This window comes from Heteronotia binoei, chromosome 2 (genome assembly GCF_032191835.1).
Source record: "Heteronotia binoei isolate CCM8104 ecotype False Entrance Well chromosome 2, APGP_CSIRO_Hbin_v1, whole genome shotgun sequence".
Lineage (NCBI taxonomy): Eukaryota > Metazoa > Chordata > Lepidosauria > Squamata > Gekkonidae > Heteronotia > Heteronotia binoei.
The window spans coordinates 67915417-67931155 of record NC_083224.1 but is presented as its reverse complement, the minus strand read 5'-3'; the positions used below and the strand labels follow the sequence as shown (position 1 = coordinate 67931155).

Here is a 15739-nt window from a genome sequence, read left to right as displayed (position 1 = left end):
GTGACAGTCAAAGATCTGACTCACTGACATTCTTTGTTCTGGAGTTATTAGAGGACTAGATTTTTCTTTTGCTTTCAAGAAGGACCTGGAGGTGTTTCTACAACAATTCAGTCCTTTTGCAGTTGAATTCCAGCAATGCACATCCCCCACATACAATTATTGTGCAATTATAGCACAGCACAAGTTGGCCTACAAAACTGACACTATGGAGAGACAAGGACAGAACAGGAGGTGGAGACAGTTTTGAAATGCTGCTGGAAGGGTTTGCTGTTCTCAGTACTTACTGTCAACTCCAGTGCTTCATTCAGAAGTCCATTGCGCTTACTGTGCAGGTAGGCATTGGAACTGCCTGTCTTGGCCACACGGATTCTGGCTAGACGGGCTTTCTGTGGAAGGAAGCAAAAAGATGTGCTATTTAGACTTACTTGAATCCAGCACTGACTTTCTTTTGGGCGTGAAAACTGATATAATGTCAATTTTGGAAGTATTAGAACAGATGTATTGTCAACAAATGTTGACAGTATTACTTCCTAACCCCCCAAAAAAATCAGTTTGTGAAAAATGCTTGTTTCTAAAAAAAAAAAACTTTTTAAAAATTAACAAGGCTTGTAGCTTTAATCACAAAAGCAGCATATAGACAGCATAACCCCAGTACCTCCTGGGAATCACAAGGCTGCATTTTTTCTTTTAAGCTCTGCATTACACTCTGATCATCGGGAGGAGGGAACACCAATGCTGCCTTGTGGTTAGCCTGTCACTATATTTATTTATCTGATTTATACTTTGCCTTTCTCTCCAACAGGGATCCAAAACAGCTTACATCATTCTACTTTCCTTTAAGTAAGCAGCTTGGAGGTGTGTGTGTGTGTGGGGGAACAGGCCTGTAGCCAGAAAATTTTGGGTGGAGGGGCCCCCAAGGTAAGAATTCTGGTGGGGGGGGCAATGGGGCCAGATGGCCCCGTTTGCACGGAGGGCTTCTCTTGAGAAGCCCTTTGTGCAAACTCTACCAGTTTGCCCCCTGTGCCTCCTCCTCCCTCCGTTCCCCACCCCGTGTGGATTTCCAAGCCAGAACCAGCTCTAGCGCCATGTTCCGGCTATCTAAAGTGCCCACCTCCCCCTGCAGATGGCTGGAGCGGGGGGGGGGGGGTAAAATCGCGCTGCGGGGTCACTCTCACAGTCTGTCAGGCCCAAAGTCCTGACAGCATAGCCTCACTGTCGCTGACTCCTCTCCCATCCAGGAAGTGGGGAGGGAAGGAATCAGCGACAGCGAGGCTATGCTGTCAGGACTCTTGTCCTGACAGACTGTGAAAGCAGCCCCGCAGCGCTGTTTTACCCGCTGCTCCAGCCATCCGCGGGGGACAGGGGGCGCTTTAGATAGATGGAACACGGCACTAGAGCCGGTTCCAGCTTGGAAATCCACACGGGGTGGGGAACGGAGAAAGGAGGGGTGGGAGGCAGTAGTGGCCGTGGCAAGGAGGCACAGGCTGCCGCAGCGGGCGAGTGGGCAGCACGCTGAGTGTGTGTGCAAAGGGAAGGAGTGGGCAGCAGCGGGCCGGCGGAGAAGGCACAGGCCATGGCAGGCGACGCAATATGTGTGGGGGTTTGCAATGGAAAGGGAAGGGGTGGGTGGCGGCGGGGCTGTGGTGCAGGGGCCCTACAGGGGGAAAGGGGGTTTAATGGAGGGGCCATGCCCCCGCCCCCCCCCCCCCCCGTTGCTATGGGCCTGGTGAGGGGTAGGTTGGAGAGTCCATATCATGTACCACTCCGTTTTCACAGAACTCAGGGGAGCATGCATTGTTCTCCCTTTGTCAGTTTTATCCTCACAACTAATACAGATTAGGCTAGTAACCTTCATAATCTTCATGGTAGAAAGGAGCTAGGATTTCAACACACCTCTCCCTATACCACTCTCATACTCTAATTGCTCTTCTACTGTTCTTCAGCATGCAAATAATTACCTTCTAAAAGCTGTAATCCTAAAAAAAGCTTTAATCAGACAAACCCTTTTGAATAAAATGAGACTTACTTCTGAGAATACCTAATAATAATAATAAAATAATAATAATAATAATAATAATAAACTTTTATTTATATCCCGCCCTTCCCGCCGGAGCAGGCTCAGGGCGGCTAACATGACATGGTATACCATGATTTATAAAACAATTTTAAAATACAATTAATACATACAGTTAAAACAGTTACATTAAATTACAGCTAAAATTAAGTTAAGGTGCTATATTCAGTTGACGTATTTCGATGGCGAGATATCGCTTTCAGGGTTCCTCATATGCTTGCAGAAAGAGAGTGGTTTTGCAAGCCCTGCGGAATTGATTAAAGTCCCGCAGGGCTCGCACTTCCTCCGGCAATTGGTTCCACCAGTGGGGGGCCATTACAGAAAAGGCCTGCTCTCTTGTTACTCTTAGTTTGGCCTCTTTTGGTCCAGGGATCCTTAGAAGGCTTTGAGAACTAGATCTTAGTGCTCTCTGGGGAACGTGTGGGGAGAGGCGGTCCCTAAGGTAGGCAGGGCCTCGGCCATATAGGGCTTTAAAGGTGATAACCAGCACCTTATAGCGAACTCAGAATATAATTGGAAGCCAGTGCAGTTCCTTCAGCCCAGGCCGCACATGTTCCCACCGAGGTAGTCCCAGTAGCAGCCTGGCCGCAGCATTCTGCACTAGCTGCAACTTCCGAGTTCGGCACAAGGGCAGCCCCATGTAGAGGGCATTACAGTAGTCTAGTCTCGAGGTGACCGTTGCATGGATCACTGTTGCTAGGTCGCTACGTTCCAGGAAGGGGGCCAACTGTCTCGCCCTTCTAAGATGGAAAAAGGCGGATTTCGCAGTGGCAGCTATCTGTGCCTCCATTGTCAGGGAGGGCTCCAGTAGCACTCCCAGGCTTTTGACCTTGCGCACTGGTATTAGTGAGACACCGTCAAAAGTCGGTAGGGAGATCTCCCCTCCCAGTCCGCAGCGATCCACGCAAAGGACCTCTGTCTTCGCTGGATTCAGCTTCAGCCCACTCAGCCTGATCCAGTCTGCCACGGCTTGCAACGCCCGATCCAGATTTATAGGGGTGTCGGCGGCCCGGACGCCCATCAGTAGATAGAGCTGGGTGTCATCAGCGTACTGATGGCAACCCAGCCTGTGTCTCCGGGCAATCTGGGCAAGGGGGCGCATAAAGATATTAAACAGCATTAGGGAGAGAACTGCCCCCTGCGGGACCCCACAATTAAGTAGGTGTCTCCGGGACATCTCTCCTCCAACTGCCACCCTTTGTCCCCGACCTTCAAGGAAGGAGGAGAGCCACTGTAAGGCCAACCCCCGAATTCCTGCGTCGGCGAGACGGCGGGTCAGCAGCTGATGATCGACCATATCGAACGCGGCCGATAGGTCTAACAACAGCAGTACCGCCGAGCCGCCTCGATCCAGATGTCACCTGTTTAGGATTACTCCCTAAGACAGGGGTGTCAAACTCATTTGCTATGAGGGATGAATTTGACATAAATGAGACATGGCTGGATCATGTGTGTCATAAAATGTAATGCCAGGTAGCAGAGATATAAACTTTGTAAAGGACACAAACACTAAGATTTTTTTAAAAACTGAAAATAAAACATGCTTGAAACGTTAGCACTTGTTGGTCTTAAAGGTGCTGTCTTTGTATCTCTCCCATGCAATCTGGGCTCTCTCAATTGCACAGCAGAGTTACTGAGCCAAGCCTCTCTTCCTTCTTTTGGCTGAGGCTCCTCTCCCTCCTGGTCCCCTGGGGAAGGAAGGAAAGAAAGAGCCACAGCTTCCTTCGGAGCAAGCTATCCCTCTCCCCCTTCCTCTCCAAGGGAGAAGCCTCAGCCAAGCTTGAAAACAGAAGCTTTGTTCTGTAGCTCCTATTCAGTTGTACAAGCCTGACAAAGCAAGTTGTGATACAGAAGGAAGTGAGAGGGAGAAAGAAGCAGATGACAGTCAGTTGCTTGGAAGCCTTACAGGAACCCTCCGGGGGCCTGATTCAGCCCTCGGGCCGCATATTTGACACCCCTGCCCTAAGACTATCACATATTGTAGTTGGGATTTCACTGTGTCATGTATGAGAAACATCTTTGCGTCTTCTGCTGCCCATTTTTCTATCTGAAGGAGACCTCCTTGAAAGGTGAAAGCTAGCTTACTCTTACATGATGTTCAGTTGGTCCTAAAAAGTAACATGTTACTTCTGCAGTGAATTTCTGCTACCCAATTAATACAGCTCATTGTATTCTTTTGTTAGAAATGAAAATGTTCATATGACTATTTCCATTTCCATATGGGTCAAGTTGCATTTTCCCGCAAAACTCTTCCTCTGATTTATTGGGAGGAAAGTTAAACTGTATGTCTGTGTGCATGCAGCAACCAGCTCTGGTGGTTGCACTCCTCCTGAAACAGAATATTTCACATTTAGCAGTACCTTTTTGGCACGCAAACTGCACCAGTGTTGCCAAGGTTACAAAGCATCTATCTTTGCTGATTGTGGGCAAACTGCTATCCCTTTGGCCTGAAGAGGTTTCTCCCCCAAATAAAAATATTAATGCAAAAATTTACTAAAGATTGGCACTAACAGCAATCAATTTTTTTCATGAATAATTTTAAATGTAGATGCTTTTTTTGTTGGCTTTTTGTAGGAAAAAAATGAGCAGTGCTACTAATTCACATAGTAATTGACATAATGAGAAACAGCAAGGGAATCTTCATTATTTAATTTGAAGTAAATGTCTTCTATTGACTTGGACCAGTGATCAGTCTAGCGCAGTATTTTCCATATTGGCTAATAGCTCTCCAGAGGCAGAGATCTTTCATAGCTCTGCTACCTAAGTCCTTTAACTGGGATATGAAACTAGGGCCAATTGAGAGGCATAGGAGGGCCATTTGGCCTTGGCCTCAAGCTCAAAGGGATCAGTTTTATATGCTTGTCAATTTTTTATATTGGTTAAATTTCACAACTTATTTTTATGCACATAATGTGTTGTCATTTTTAAACATCATCTTAAGCCAGAGTGTGTATAGTGGTCAGAGCACTGGACTAGGATCTGGGAGACCCAGGTTCAAAAACCATTACATTTGAAAGTGAAAAATCATGTCTAGGGACCTCAAAGCTAGAAGTGGCCCAGGTCTTTCTGGATCCTTTATCCCGCAACTGAACTGCTTGTGCCAAGCTCTTAAGACACTAGATCCATCATTTAGATCTGCAGTATTTAGTTAGGCTGACTTGCTTAAATAAGGGGTCCCCAATCCCTGGGTCGTGGATCGGCATTGATCCGTGGCCTGTTAGCAACCGGGCTGTGAGTTGTGTAATTATTTTATTATATATTACAATGTAGTAATAATAATAATAATAATATGATGACATTGGATTTATATCCTGCCCTCCACTCCAAATCTCAGAGTCTCAGAGCAGCTCATAATCTCCTTTACCTTCCTCCCCTACAACAGACACCCTGTGAGGTAGGTGGGGCTGAGAGAGCTCTCCCCAGAAGCTACCCTTTCAAGGACAACTCTGCAAGAGGTATGGATGACCCAAGGCCATTCTAGCAGCTGCAAGTGAAGGAGTGGGGATTCAAACCTGGTTCTCCCAGATAAGAGTCTGCACATTTAAATACCACACCAAATTAATAGAAATAAAATGCACAATTGTATAATCCCAAAACCATCACCCCCCACCCCCGGTCTGTGGAAAAATTGTCTTCCACAAAAGCAGTCCCTGGTGCCAAAAATGTTGGGGACCACTGGTTTAAATCATTCAACCTAAGGACTGGAAAGAGAACAATTAAGGTCGCATCCACACATTTCTATCATTGCACTAACTCCATCAAGTATTCTGAACTGGATTTTCCTCTGTAGGCAAGATAATCCAAGAGGCAAATGATTGCTATCCACGGATGTGTGGGTGCAAACCTACCTGAATCATATTCCCTTCTGATATTGCTGGCCAATGATCATTTCCCTAATGGATCTGGCTTCCTGTGCAGCTCCTCCAGATAGATCCTTCGCAGCTCTCTTTTTCTCTTTTGCTCAGTCCATTTTAGGTACATGAATGTATTACATGCTGGCTCTGTGACTGGGCCATTGGCAGTGCTAAAAGCCCCTAGCATCAAAATAATCTTCCCTGCACTGTGGTTCAAACAAAGCCAATAGCTTCATTTGCAATTAGCATAATGAGGCTGTGGGTTGCATTCTGACTCATTTCCATAGACTACCTACTAGAGTTCAGCTCAGTGTCATGATGGTTGTACAGCCATCCACCTCCAGCAGCTGAGTATATAACAGCTGAGTATATAACATTATAACAGGCTGATTGCTACTGATTTCTTAATGCTCGTTATGGTGGGAGATTCATAGGATAATCAAGAATATGCATATTTTTGTATGCGTGGGTGCACATATGAGCACACAAGTGTGCAAAAGAGGCAGAGATGGGCCTGGACGCTTCTTTGAGTAACCAAGCATGTTTATTGTCACATGTAATTGAACTTCACAGGAAGCTGCTTTTCTGTGATATAGTCCCACATAGTGGGGGAGAGAGAAAACTCATTGACAATGATACAACCACATGGACAAAGCAAACAACATCACTTGTTAAAGTGCTAATGATGCCAACTGCATGGGAAAGAGCCACAGTCTGCTCAACCCTTTTGGTTTCATTCACATACTGCCACAGGTGCATGGGATTACATTACAGGAAGGTCTGCCAAACCTACCCCAGAAGTGCTGTGAGGCTAGAATGTTGCTAAGAAGTAACATCCACAACAGAGTACCGTAATGGCCTCCAAATGGGGCTGCCCCTGAAGACAGTTTATGAACTGCAACTGATGAAAATACGGTGGCTATAGCGTTAATCAGGTACTGACAAAATGAGCATATAATTTATTTATTTATTTATTTATTTATTTATTTATTTATTTATTTATTTATATTTCGACTTATATCCCACCCTTCCCACCGAAGCGGCTCAGGGCGGCTCACAACACACAAACTTACATAAGTTTATCTTAAAAACATTTACATAATAAGGATTAAAACAGTAAATTAATAAAACATAAAACATAAAAAACATAAAAACCAGCGGTCTGTTAAATGCATTCTAATTCCATCCAGAAATTCTCAGCGTCAGTTAGTTGTTGTAGGCCAGCCGGAAGAGGACTGTCTTACAGGCCCTGTGGAACTGCCCTAGGTCCCGCAGGGCCCTCACCTCTTCCGGCAGCTGGTTCCACCAGTAAGGCGCCGTTACCGAGAAGGCCCGATCCCTGGTGGATTTCAGACGGGCCTCCTTTGGCCCGGGGATTACTAGCAGATTTTGTGAGCCCGATCGTAGTACTCTCTGGGGAACGTGTGGGGAGAGACGGTCCCTAAGGTAGGCAGGTCCTAGGCCATATAGGGCTTTAAAGGTAATGACCAACACCTTGTACCGGACTCGGAATGTTATTGGCAGCCAGTGCAGATCCTGAAGCCCCGACCGAATGTGCTCCCATCTTGGGAGCCCTAGTAGCAGCCGGGCAGCGGCATTCTGCACTAACTGCAGTTTCCAGGTTCGGCACAGGGGTAGCCCCATGTAGAGGGCATTACAGTAGTCCAACCTCGAGGTGACCGTGGCATGAATCACTGTTGCTAGGTCGTCGTGCTCCAGGAAAGGGGCCAACTGCCTCGCCCGCCTAAGATGAAAAAATGCAGACTTGGCAGTGGCTGCTATCTGAGCCTCCATTGTCAATGAAAGCTCCAATAGTACCCCCAGACTTTTGACCCTGTGCGCCGCTATCAACGGCGCCCCGTCAAAAACTGGCAGGGAGATTTCCCTTCCCAGGCCACAACGACCCAAGCAAAGGACCTCTGTCTTCACCGGATTCAGCTTCAGCCCGCTCAGCCTAAGCCACCTAGCCACTGCCTGTAACGCCCGGTCCAGATTTTCTGGGGCGCAGGCAGGCTGTCCGTCCATAAGTAGATAGAGCTGGGTGTCATCAGCATACTGATGACAACCCAACCCATACCTTCGGGCAATCTGGGCAAGGGGGTGCATATAGATGTTAAATAACATCGGGGAGAGTACCGCCCCTTGAGGCACTCCGCAATCAAGCGTGTGTCTCTGGGACAGTTCGTCCCCAATCGCCACCCTTTGTCCCCGACTGTAGAGGAAAGAGGAAAGCTATTGCAAGGCCAGCCCCTGAATCCCCGCATCGGCAAGACGGCAGGCCAGCAACCGATGGTCGACCGTATCGAACGCTGCTGATAGGTCTAACAGCATCAGCACCGCCGAGCCGCCTTGATCCAGATGCCGCTGAAGGTCATCCACCAGGGCGACCAGCACTGTCTCCGTCCCATGGCCCGGGCGAAAGCCAGACTGGCAGGGGTCAAGGACAGAAGCGTCCTCCAGGAAACTCTGTAGCTGCAACGCCACTGCCCTCTCAATAAGTTTGCCTAAAAAGGGCAAATTCGAGACTGGCCGATAATGTGCCAATTCGGCCGGGTCTAACGTTGTATTTTTCAAGAGGGGACGGACCACCACCTCTTTAAGCGCTGATGGAAGCAGGGGTGGGGAACCTTTTTTCTGCTAAGGGCCATATAGATATTTATAACATCATTCACGGGCCATAAAAATTATCAACTTAAAAAACAGTGCTTCAGACCAGCAAAATTAATGCAAAATTGTTTTTCTATTTGAAGTCATGTGGGGAGAGCCTAATCTGGCACACACACACACACACCTGGCCTGCTGCCCTAGGCAAATGCATAGGTACAGGCTTTTTTGTAGAAAAAGCCCAGCAGGAACTCAGTAGCATATTAGACCACATCCCCTAATATTAGCATATTAGGTCACACACTCATTAGAATATTAGGCCACACCATCTGGGATAATCAAGTGCAAACTGAAAGGTGACAGTATCTTTTCCAGGCCCCGCAGCAATGCTGGCTGGCCAGCCAGGCCCCAGGGAGGCTGCCACACAGTACATCTGGGTCCTGTGATCCCTGTCTGGCCCTGGGGAGGCTGCTGCACAGCACAGCTGGGCCCCACGATCCTCGCTGACCAGTCAGGCCCCAGGGAGGCTGCCACATAGCTCGGTTCGGCCCAGCAATCCCCGAGGGCCACACCAAGTGACCTCAAGGGCCATATACGGCCCTCGGGACAGAGGTTCCCCACCCCTGATATAAAGCCAGTATCCTGCCCTTTTCACTGGCTGCCAACCAGTTTCTGGGAGCAGTTAAGAGTTATTGGGTCCAAAATATCCAAACAACTGCCTTTAACCACATCAAGCTGCCTGAGCAGTTAATGGACAGTCTCCCCCTGCCCCCCCCCCCCATGGTAATTTGCTTTTTCTGAGGTTGGGTTGGTAGGTTTTCTCAGAAGGATCATTTTGGCAATTCCTTCCAAGTTATGGAATTCCTTATCACCACATCAGGCCTAAGATCTTGCCTACAGAGGAAAATCCCTGGTCAGCAATATCAGAAGGCAATATGATTCAGGTAAGTTTGCACCCACACATCAGTGGCTAGCAATCATTCGCCTCTTGGATTATCTTGCCCACAGAGGAAAATCACATCAGGAATGTACTAAAAATGTTTAAAACTTTATGTTTTAACAATTTTATTGATAACATATGGTAACAATATCCAATTATATCATTACTATCTCTAACCCATATGATATTTTCCAATCCCCCCTCCCTCCGTTACTAGGCTCCCGCCGAGGTTATATACTTAAGTTCAGTTATAAAGGTACCCTTAACCAATCAAAGTTCAATATCTTTCTCTTCTCATATTCATGTTAAAAAATTGTCCAATGTCTTTTTACATTCCACTCTTTCTCTATATATCCTCTAAATTTCTTCCACTCCTTTTTAAACACATCCAAATCATAGTCTCTTAAAATTCTTGTTAATTTATCCATCTCATTCCACGATAAAACTTTCACAATCCAATCCCATTTCTCTGGTATTTTTTCTTGCTTCCACAACTGCGCATACAATGTCCTAGCAGCTGAGAGCAAGTACCAAATTAGAGTTCTATCTTCTTTTGGAAATTTTTCCATTTGTAATCCCAGCAAAAAAGTCTCTGCAACTTTCTTAAAGTCATATCCCAAAATTTTAGAAATTTCTTGTTGTATCATCTGCCAAAACTTTTTCGCCTTTTCACAAGTCCACCACATATGAAAAAAAGAACCTTCATGATTTTTACATTTCCAACATCTATCCGACATCTTTTTACTCATCTTTGCCAGTTTTTTCGGAGTCATATACCACCTGTACATCATCTTAAAACAGTTCTCTTTAATACTCTGACATGTTGATATTTTCATCGAGTTCTTCCAAAGATACTCCCATGTATCCATTTGTATTCCTCTGTTCACATTAATTGCCCATTTAATCATTTGAGATTTTACTACTTCTTCTTCTGTAGACCATTTCAATAATAATTTATATACTTTCGATATTAATTTTTCGTTATCTCCAAGCAGAACCCTTTCCAATTCTGTTTGCTCACGTCTAATTCCAACATATTTAATATCATTTTCCATCAAGCTTTTGATTTGTTGCATTTGAAACCAGTCATACTTATTATTTAACTCTTCTGCAGATTTTAATTCAACTTTATCACCTTGAATCTTTAGCAGTTGATTATATGACATCTCTCTTTCTTCATCAGATTCAGCTGTTATTTTTATTACTTCTGCTGGCACTATCCAAAGCGGCTTTCTTTCATCACCATATTTCTTATATTTTATCCAAGTGTTTAGTAAGCTATTTCTAACATAGTGGTGAGAAAAAAGACCATCCATCTTATTTTTCCCATAGTACATATAAGCATGCCAGCCGAATTTATTCCCATGAACTTCTAGCCATAAAAGTTTTTTATTTAACAGCATTAACCAATCCTTTATCCATGTCAAGCAAACTGCATTGTGATACAATCTTAAATCTGGAAGCTGAAAACCTCCCCTCTCCTTAGCATCTGTTAAGATTTTCATCTTAATCCTTGGTTTCTTCCTGGCCCATACAAAATCGGAAATCTTCCTTTGCCATTTATTGAATTGTTTGCTTTCTTTCACAATCAGAATAGTTTGGAACAAATACATTATTCTTGGCAAAATATTCATCTTGATTGCAGCGATCCTGCCCAACAAGGACAAGTTAAGTCTGTTCCATTTCATCATATCTTTGTTCATCTTGCACCATAACTTTTCATAGTTATTTTTAAACAAATCAATATTCTTCATAGTTATTTCTAGACCCAAGTATTTAACTTTAGAAGTAACTTCACATCCCGTCAAAGTCTGCAATTCTTTCTGTCTACTTGGTTGCATATTTTTACATAAAAATTTTGACTTCTCTTTATTTATGTATAGTCCTGCCAATTCTCCATATTCTTTTATCTTAGCTATCAACAAAGGTATCACTTAAATCGGATTCTCAGTTATAAACACAATATCATCTGCAAATGCTTTATAATAAGAAAATCCTCTAATTTTTAATCCTTCTATTTCTTTGTCATCTTGTACTTGTTTTAACAAAATTTCAAGAGTCATTATAAACAACAATGGTGAAAGCGGAAATCCTTGTCTTGTACCTTTGCTCACCTTCATTTCTTTTGTATTTATACACAGTTTTGCATACTGATCCGTATATATTGCTTTCGTCATTCTTATAAAATGTTCCCCCAAGTTTATTTTTTCCATTACTGCAAACATGAAGTCCCAGTTCAGATTATCAAAGGCTTTTTCTGCATCCACAAAAAATAAAGCCGCCTCTTTTTCTGGGTGTTTCTCATAATATTCTCATAATATTCTACAATATTATGTTTCTCATAATATTCTACAATGATGATGTCCCAAAAATGTTTAAAACTTTAGAATGCCCTTGAAGTTTCTCAGTTTTAACCACTAGTTTTTCTATGTGATATTTTGTACATTTTTTTAAAAAAATTGCTAGCTGCTTTTACTGATTCCTTTCATTGATGTTGAGTGGATTTTGAGTTTAGTGGAGACACTACAGCTGCTGGTATAGAGATGTGGTTTGCTACTTAAATGGTATGTGATTTCATTTTTTTGTGAACTTTTTTTTGGGTCCCTTAATAGATTTTTCAACTTTCAGGTGGGCCTGGAGATCTCCTGGAATTACATCAGATTTTATGGCTGCAAAGTATCTGATCAGGGTGGGAGAATCCTTTGTCCCCCACACCCACTTCCTGACTTTGCTCTGTGCGGTGGTGGAATTTTTTAAAAAATGGGGAAAACCTCATGGTGCTGGCTGTTGCATGATGTCACTTCTAGTAAAAAAACCCCCTGGAAATGACATTGGGTAGCTCTAGGAATTCTGATGTTTCTAGAGCTACCTATGTTATCTCTGTGTTTTTTAAAAACCAGATGTGATTCTGCAGCCAGCATTGTGCTCCCCCCACCTGCAAATATCCCTGCTTACAGCCCTTCTGTTGGCTGCCAGGCAATGCCCTAACTAGGGTTGTTAGATCTCTCTTGGCAACTGGTGAGGGATGAGGAGACTTACAGGTGTTGGGTAAATAAGGCATGGAGATGAATGATCATTATTTCAAAATAAAGCTTTTAAAGTCTGTTAGGAAGGGGAATACGGGATGGTTCTTAAGAAAATAACAAAGGTTCTAAAAACTACATATTTACTCTGCAAATACACATGCATAAAACAAGAGAGGTGGCCTCAATAAGTACTGGAGTACAGGTAGATAGGTAGGGTTGGTAAGTAGCTAAGGCTTATAGGCAATTAACCTATTTCTAAAACCATGAAAGGAAGAAACAACTCATTAGCCAACGGAAAACAGATAAGTTAAAACCATCCAACCAGCTTACCAACACACCAATTAATATACAGGATTGGCTCTGAGCCAGGTTGTACTTCCAGGTCAAGTCTGTGCTACAATAATAAGTATATTAACCCTATCATGACAGAAATTTAGATCTTGCCATATCCCAACAACTAGGAGAAGAAGAAAGGCCCAGGCCGTGTTACTGCATTGCATAGGAAGTGCCATCATCACACCAACAACTTCCAGGTGATACTCTACAGGCTTCTACCATAGAATTTTGCCCAAATACCAGAGTATCACCCAGAAGTCACTGGTGTGATGCCATTGTTTCTTGTGAAATGCTGGCATTATGGCCTAGGCCTTTCTCTTTCTACTGGTAAGTCCCCTGCCTGCCAGATGATTGGTGACTGCGGGGCAGGGCCTGGCAGTAGGAATCCCTGCCTCAGGGTCTGGAAACCCTAACCCTAACTAATCTCCAGATGACAGAAAAATGGAAAAAACTGGCTGCTTTGGAGGGTGAACTCTATGGCATTATAATTAGGGTTAACCCGTCCCAAGTTTCAAAAAGATTGGACCAGGGGGTCCAATTCTATGAGCCCCCAAAGAAGGTGCCCCTATCCTCCATTATTTCCAATGGAGGGAAGGCATTTAAAAGAAATGAGGTGTCTTTAAATGTGATGGCCAGAACTTCCTTTGGAATTCATTTGTGCTTGCCACAACCTTGCTCCTGGCTCCACCCCAAAATCCCCAAGTATTTCCTGAGTTAGACCTGGCAACCCTAATTATAATCCACTGAAGTCCCTCCCCTCCTCAAACCCTGCTGTCTCCTGCTCCACCTCCAAATCCCCAGGAATTTTCCATCCTGGAGCTAGCAACCATAGCCCTTAATTGGGCAGAAATTGCAGCTGTACAACTAAAGCACACTAACTAAACTATACTCCCTGGAGCTCCTTGGAGGAAGATGAAACAAGTTTTTTCTTTTCGAGTTAAACCAATTTTATTATTTTTGCAACATATTGAAAAATATTCATCAACCATAAATTTCAAAATATTAACCAACACATTACAAAGTTTCCTCCTCCCCCCACCCCTCTTCTTACCAGTCTCCCATAACATCTGCGAAGGCTAGAGAGAAAAAAAGTTTTTTTTCTTTTCTCTAGCCTTCTAGCCTTTGCAGATGTTATGGGAGACTGGTAAGAAGTATGTTGGAGGGCAAATGTTGGGCCCTATAAGGACAGCTAGAATTTTTAAATGCAAATTGCAAGGTTCCTTATACACGATTATTGAATTTTTGCCTTTGGTTCCAAAGCAATTAGTCTTATGGAAAGATGAGGTCTAGAAGCATTCTACATTTAGAAAATTCCAAGGCTTGAGTGGGGGGAGCTATCAAATTCCACTGTTTACATAGTGAGACCATGAAGATTTCTAAATAGATTTAGGTTCCTAAACAGGAGGTGGCTGTAAATATACTTTTCTTTAGAAAAAAACAGACTGTTAGAAATAATTCACTAACAAAGGCCGTGATGTCTGCAGTTTCATTTCATAAAATGTGTAGACCTTGCTGGGCTTGTTTTTCTCACCGGAATCCCTTTCTAGTTAGAGGACTGAACTAAATCATTGTGACTAATGCAAACACCAAACTCAGAACAGGCTTCTACTGTTTTTACTCAAACATCGTTTAAAGTCTTCCTAATTTGTCTCAATTTTAGATTACTTCTCCTCACCTATTAATAATTTTGTACCCCAGCCCCTGCCATATGCTCTAGCAATACTTACAAAATGAATTAATTTCTTTTACAGCCTGATCCTATGCATATTTGCTCAGAAGTATGACTCACTCAGTTGATTGGGACTTCCTCCCAAGTACTTGTACAAAGGATTGCAGGTCTAATCACCCAAGAGTCTTTAAACTAATCATTATATAGTTAACTGCTAAAAATGACTACATTGACCTGTGCTTACAATGGGTTTGGATGCATGGTTCTTTGTTCTCTAATTTGTTTCACTTAACAGACACCCAGCATAGAAAGAAGTAAATATACATCTACCATGGCTTCTCCAACAAATAAGGAGGCAAGCAGCTTTAACCTTTTGACCTCTAACTAGGGTTGCCAGGTCTATCCTGGCCACCAGCAGGATCCAGATTGTCAGCTCCAGATGGAGAAACTCCTGGAGATGTAAGGTTGGAGCCTGAGGAAGTCAGTGGAATCATAGAATCATAGAGTAGGAAGGGACCTCTAGGGTCATCTAGTCCAACCCCCTGCACAATGCAGAAAACTCACAAACACCTCCCCCTAAATTCACAGGATCTTCATTGCTGTCAGATGGCCATCTAGCCTCTGTTTAAAGACCTCCAAGGAAGGAGAGCCCACCATCTCCCAAGGAAGCCTGTTCCACTGAGGAATCGCTCTAACAATCAGGAAGTTCTTCCTAATGTTGAATCAGAAACTCTTTTGATTTAATTTCAACCCATTGGTTCTGGTCCTACCTTCCGGGACCACAGAAAACAATTCCACACCATCCTCTATATGACAGCCCTTCAAATACTTGAAGATCGTGATCATAACACCTTTGAGCTGCCTCCTCTCCAGGCTAAACATCCCCAGCTCCTTCAACCTTTCCTAATAGGACTTGGTCTCCAGACACCTCACCATCTTTGTCGCCCTCCTCTGGACCCATTCCAGCTTGTCTATATCCTTCTTAAAATGTGGTGCCCAAAACTGAACACAATACTCCAGGTGAGGTCTTACCAGAGCAGAGTAAAGCGATACCATCCCTTCATGTGATCTGGACACTATACTCCTGTTGATATAGCCCAAAATTACATTTGCCTTTTTAGCCACCACATCATACTGTTGACTCATGTTCAGCGTATGGTCCCCTAAGACCCCGCGATCCTTTTCGCACATACTACTGCTAAAACAAGTCTCCCCCATTCTATAACCATGCATTGG

General features: G+C 43.9%; 1 protein-coding gene across 2 annotated transcripts in view; it reads right to left on the bottom strand.

Annotated features, from left to right (window-relative positions):
• The window catches only part of KCND3 (potassium voltage-gated channel subfamily D member 3), a 668300-nt gene that overhangs the window by 50329 nt on the left and 602232 nt on the right, over positions 1 to 15739 (bottom strand). For both annotated transcript variants that reach the window (XM_060231240.1, XM_060231239.1), the window contains exon 4: positions 285 to 386. In XM_060231240.1, the coding sequence (XP_060087223.1) occupies positions 285 to 386 (102 nt within the window). The remainder of the gene's footprint in view (positions 1 to 284; positions 387 to 15739) is intronic.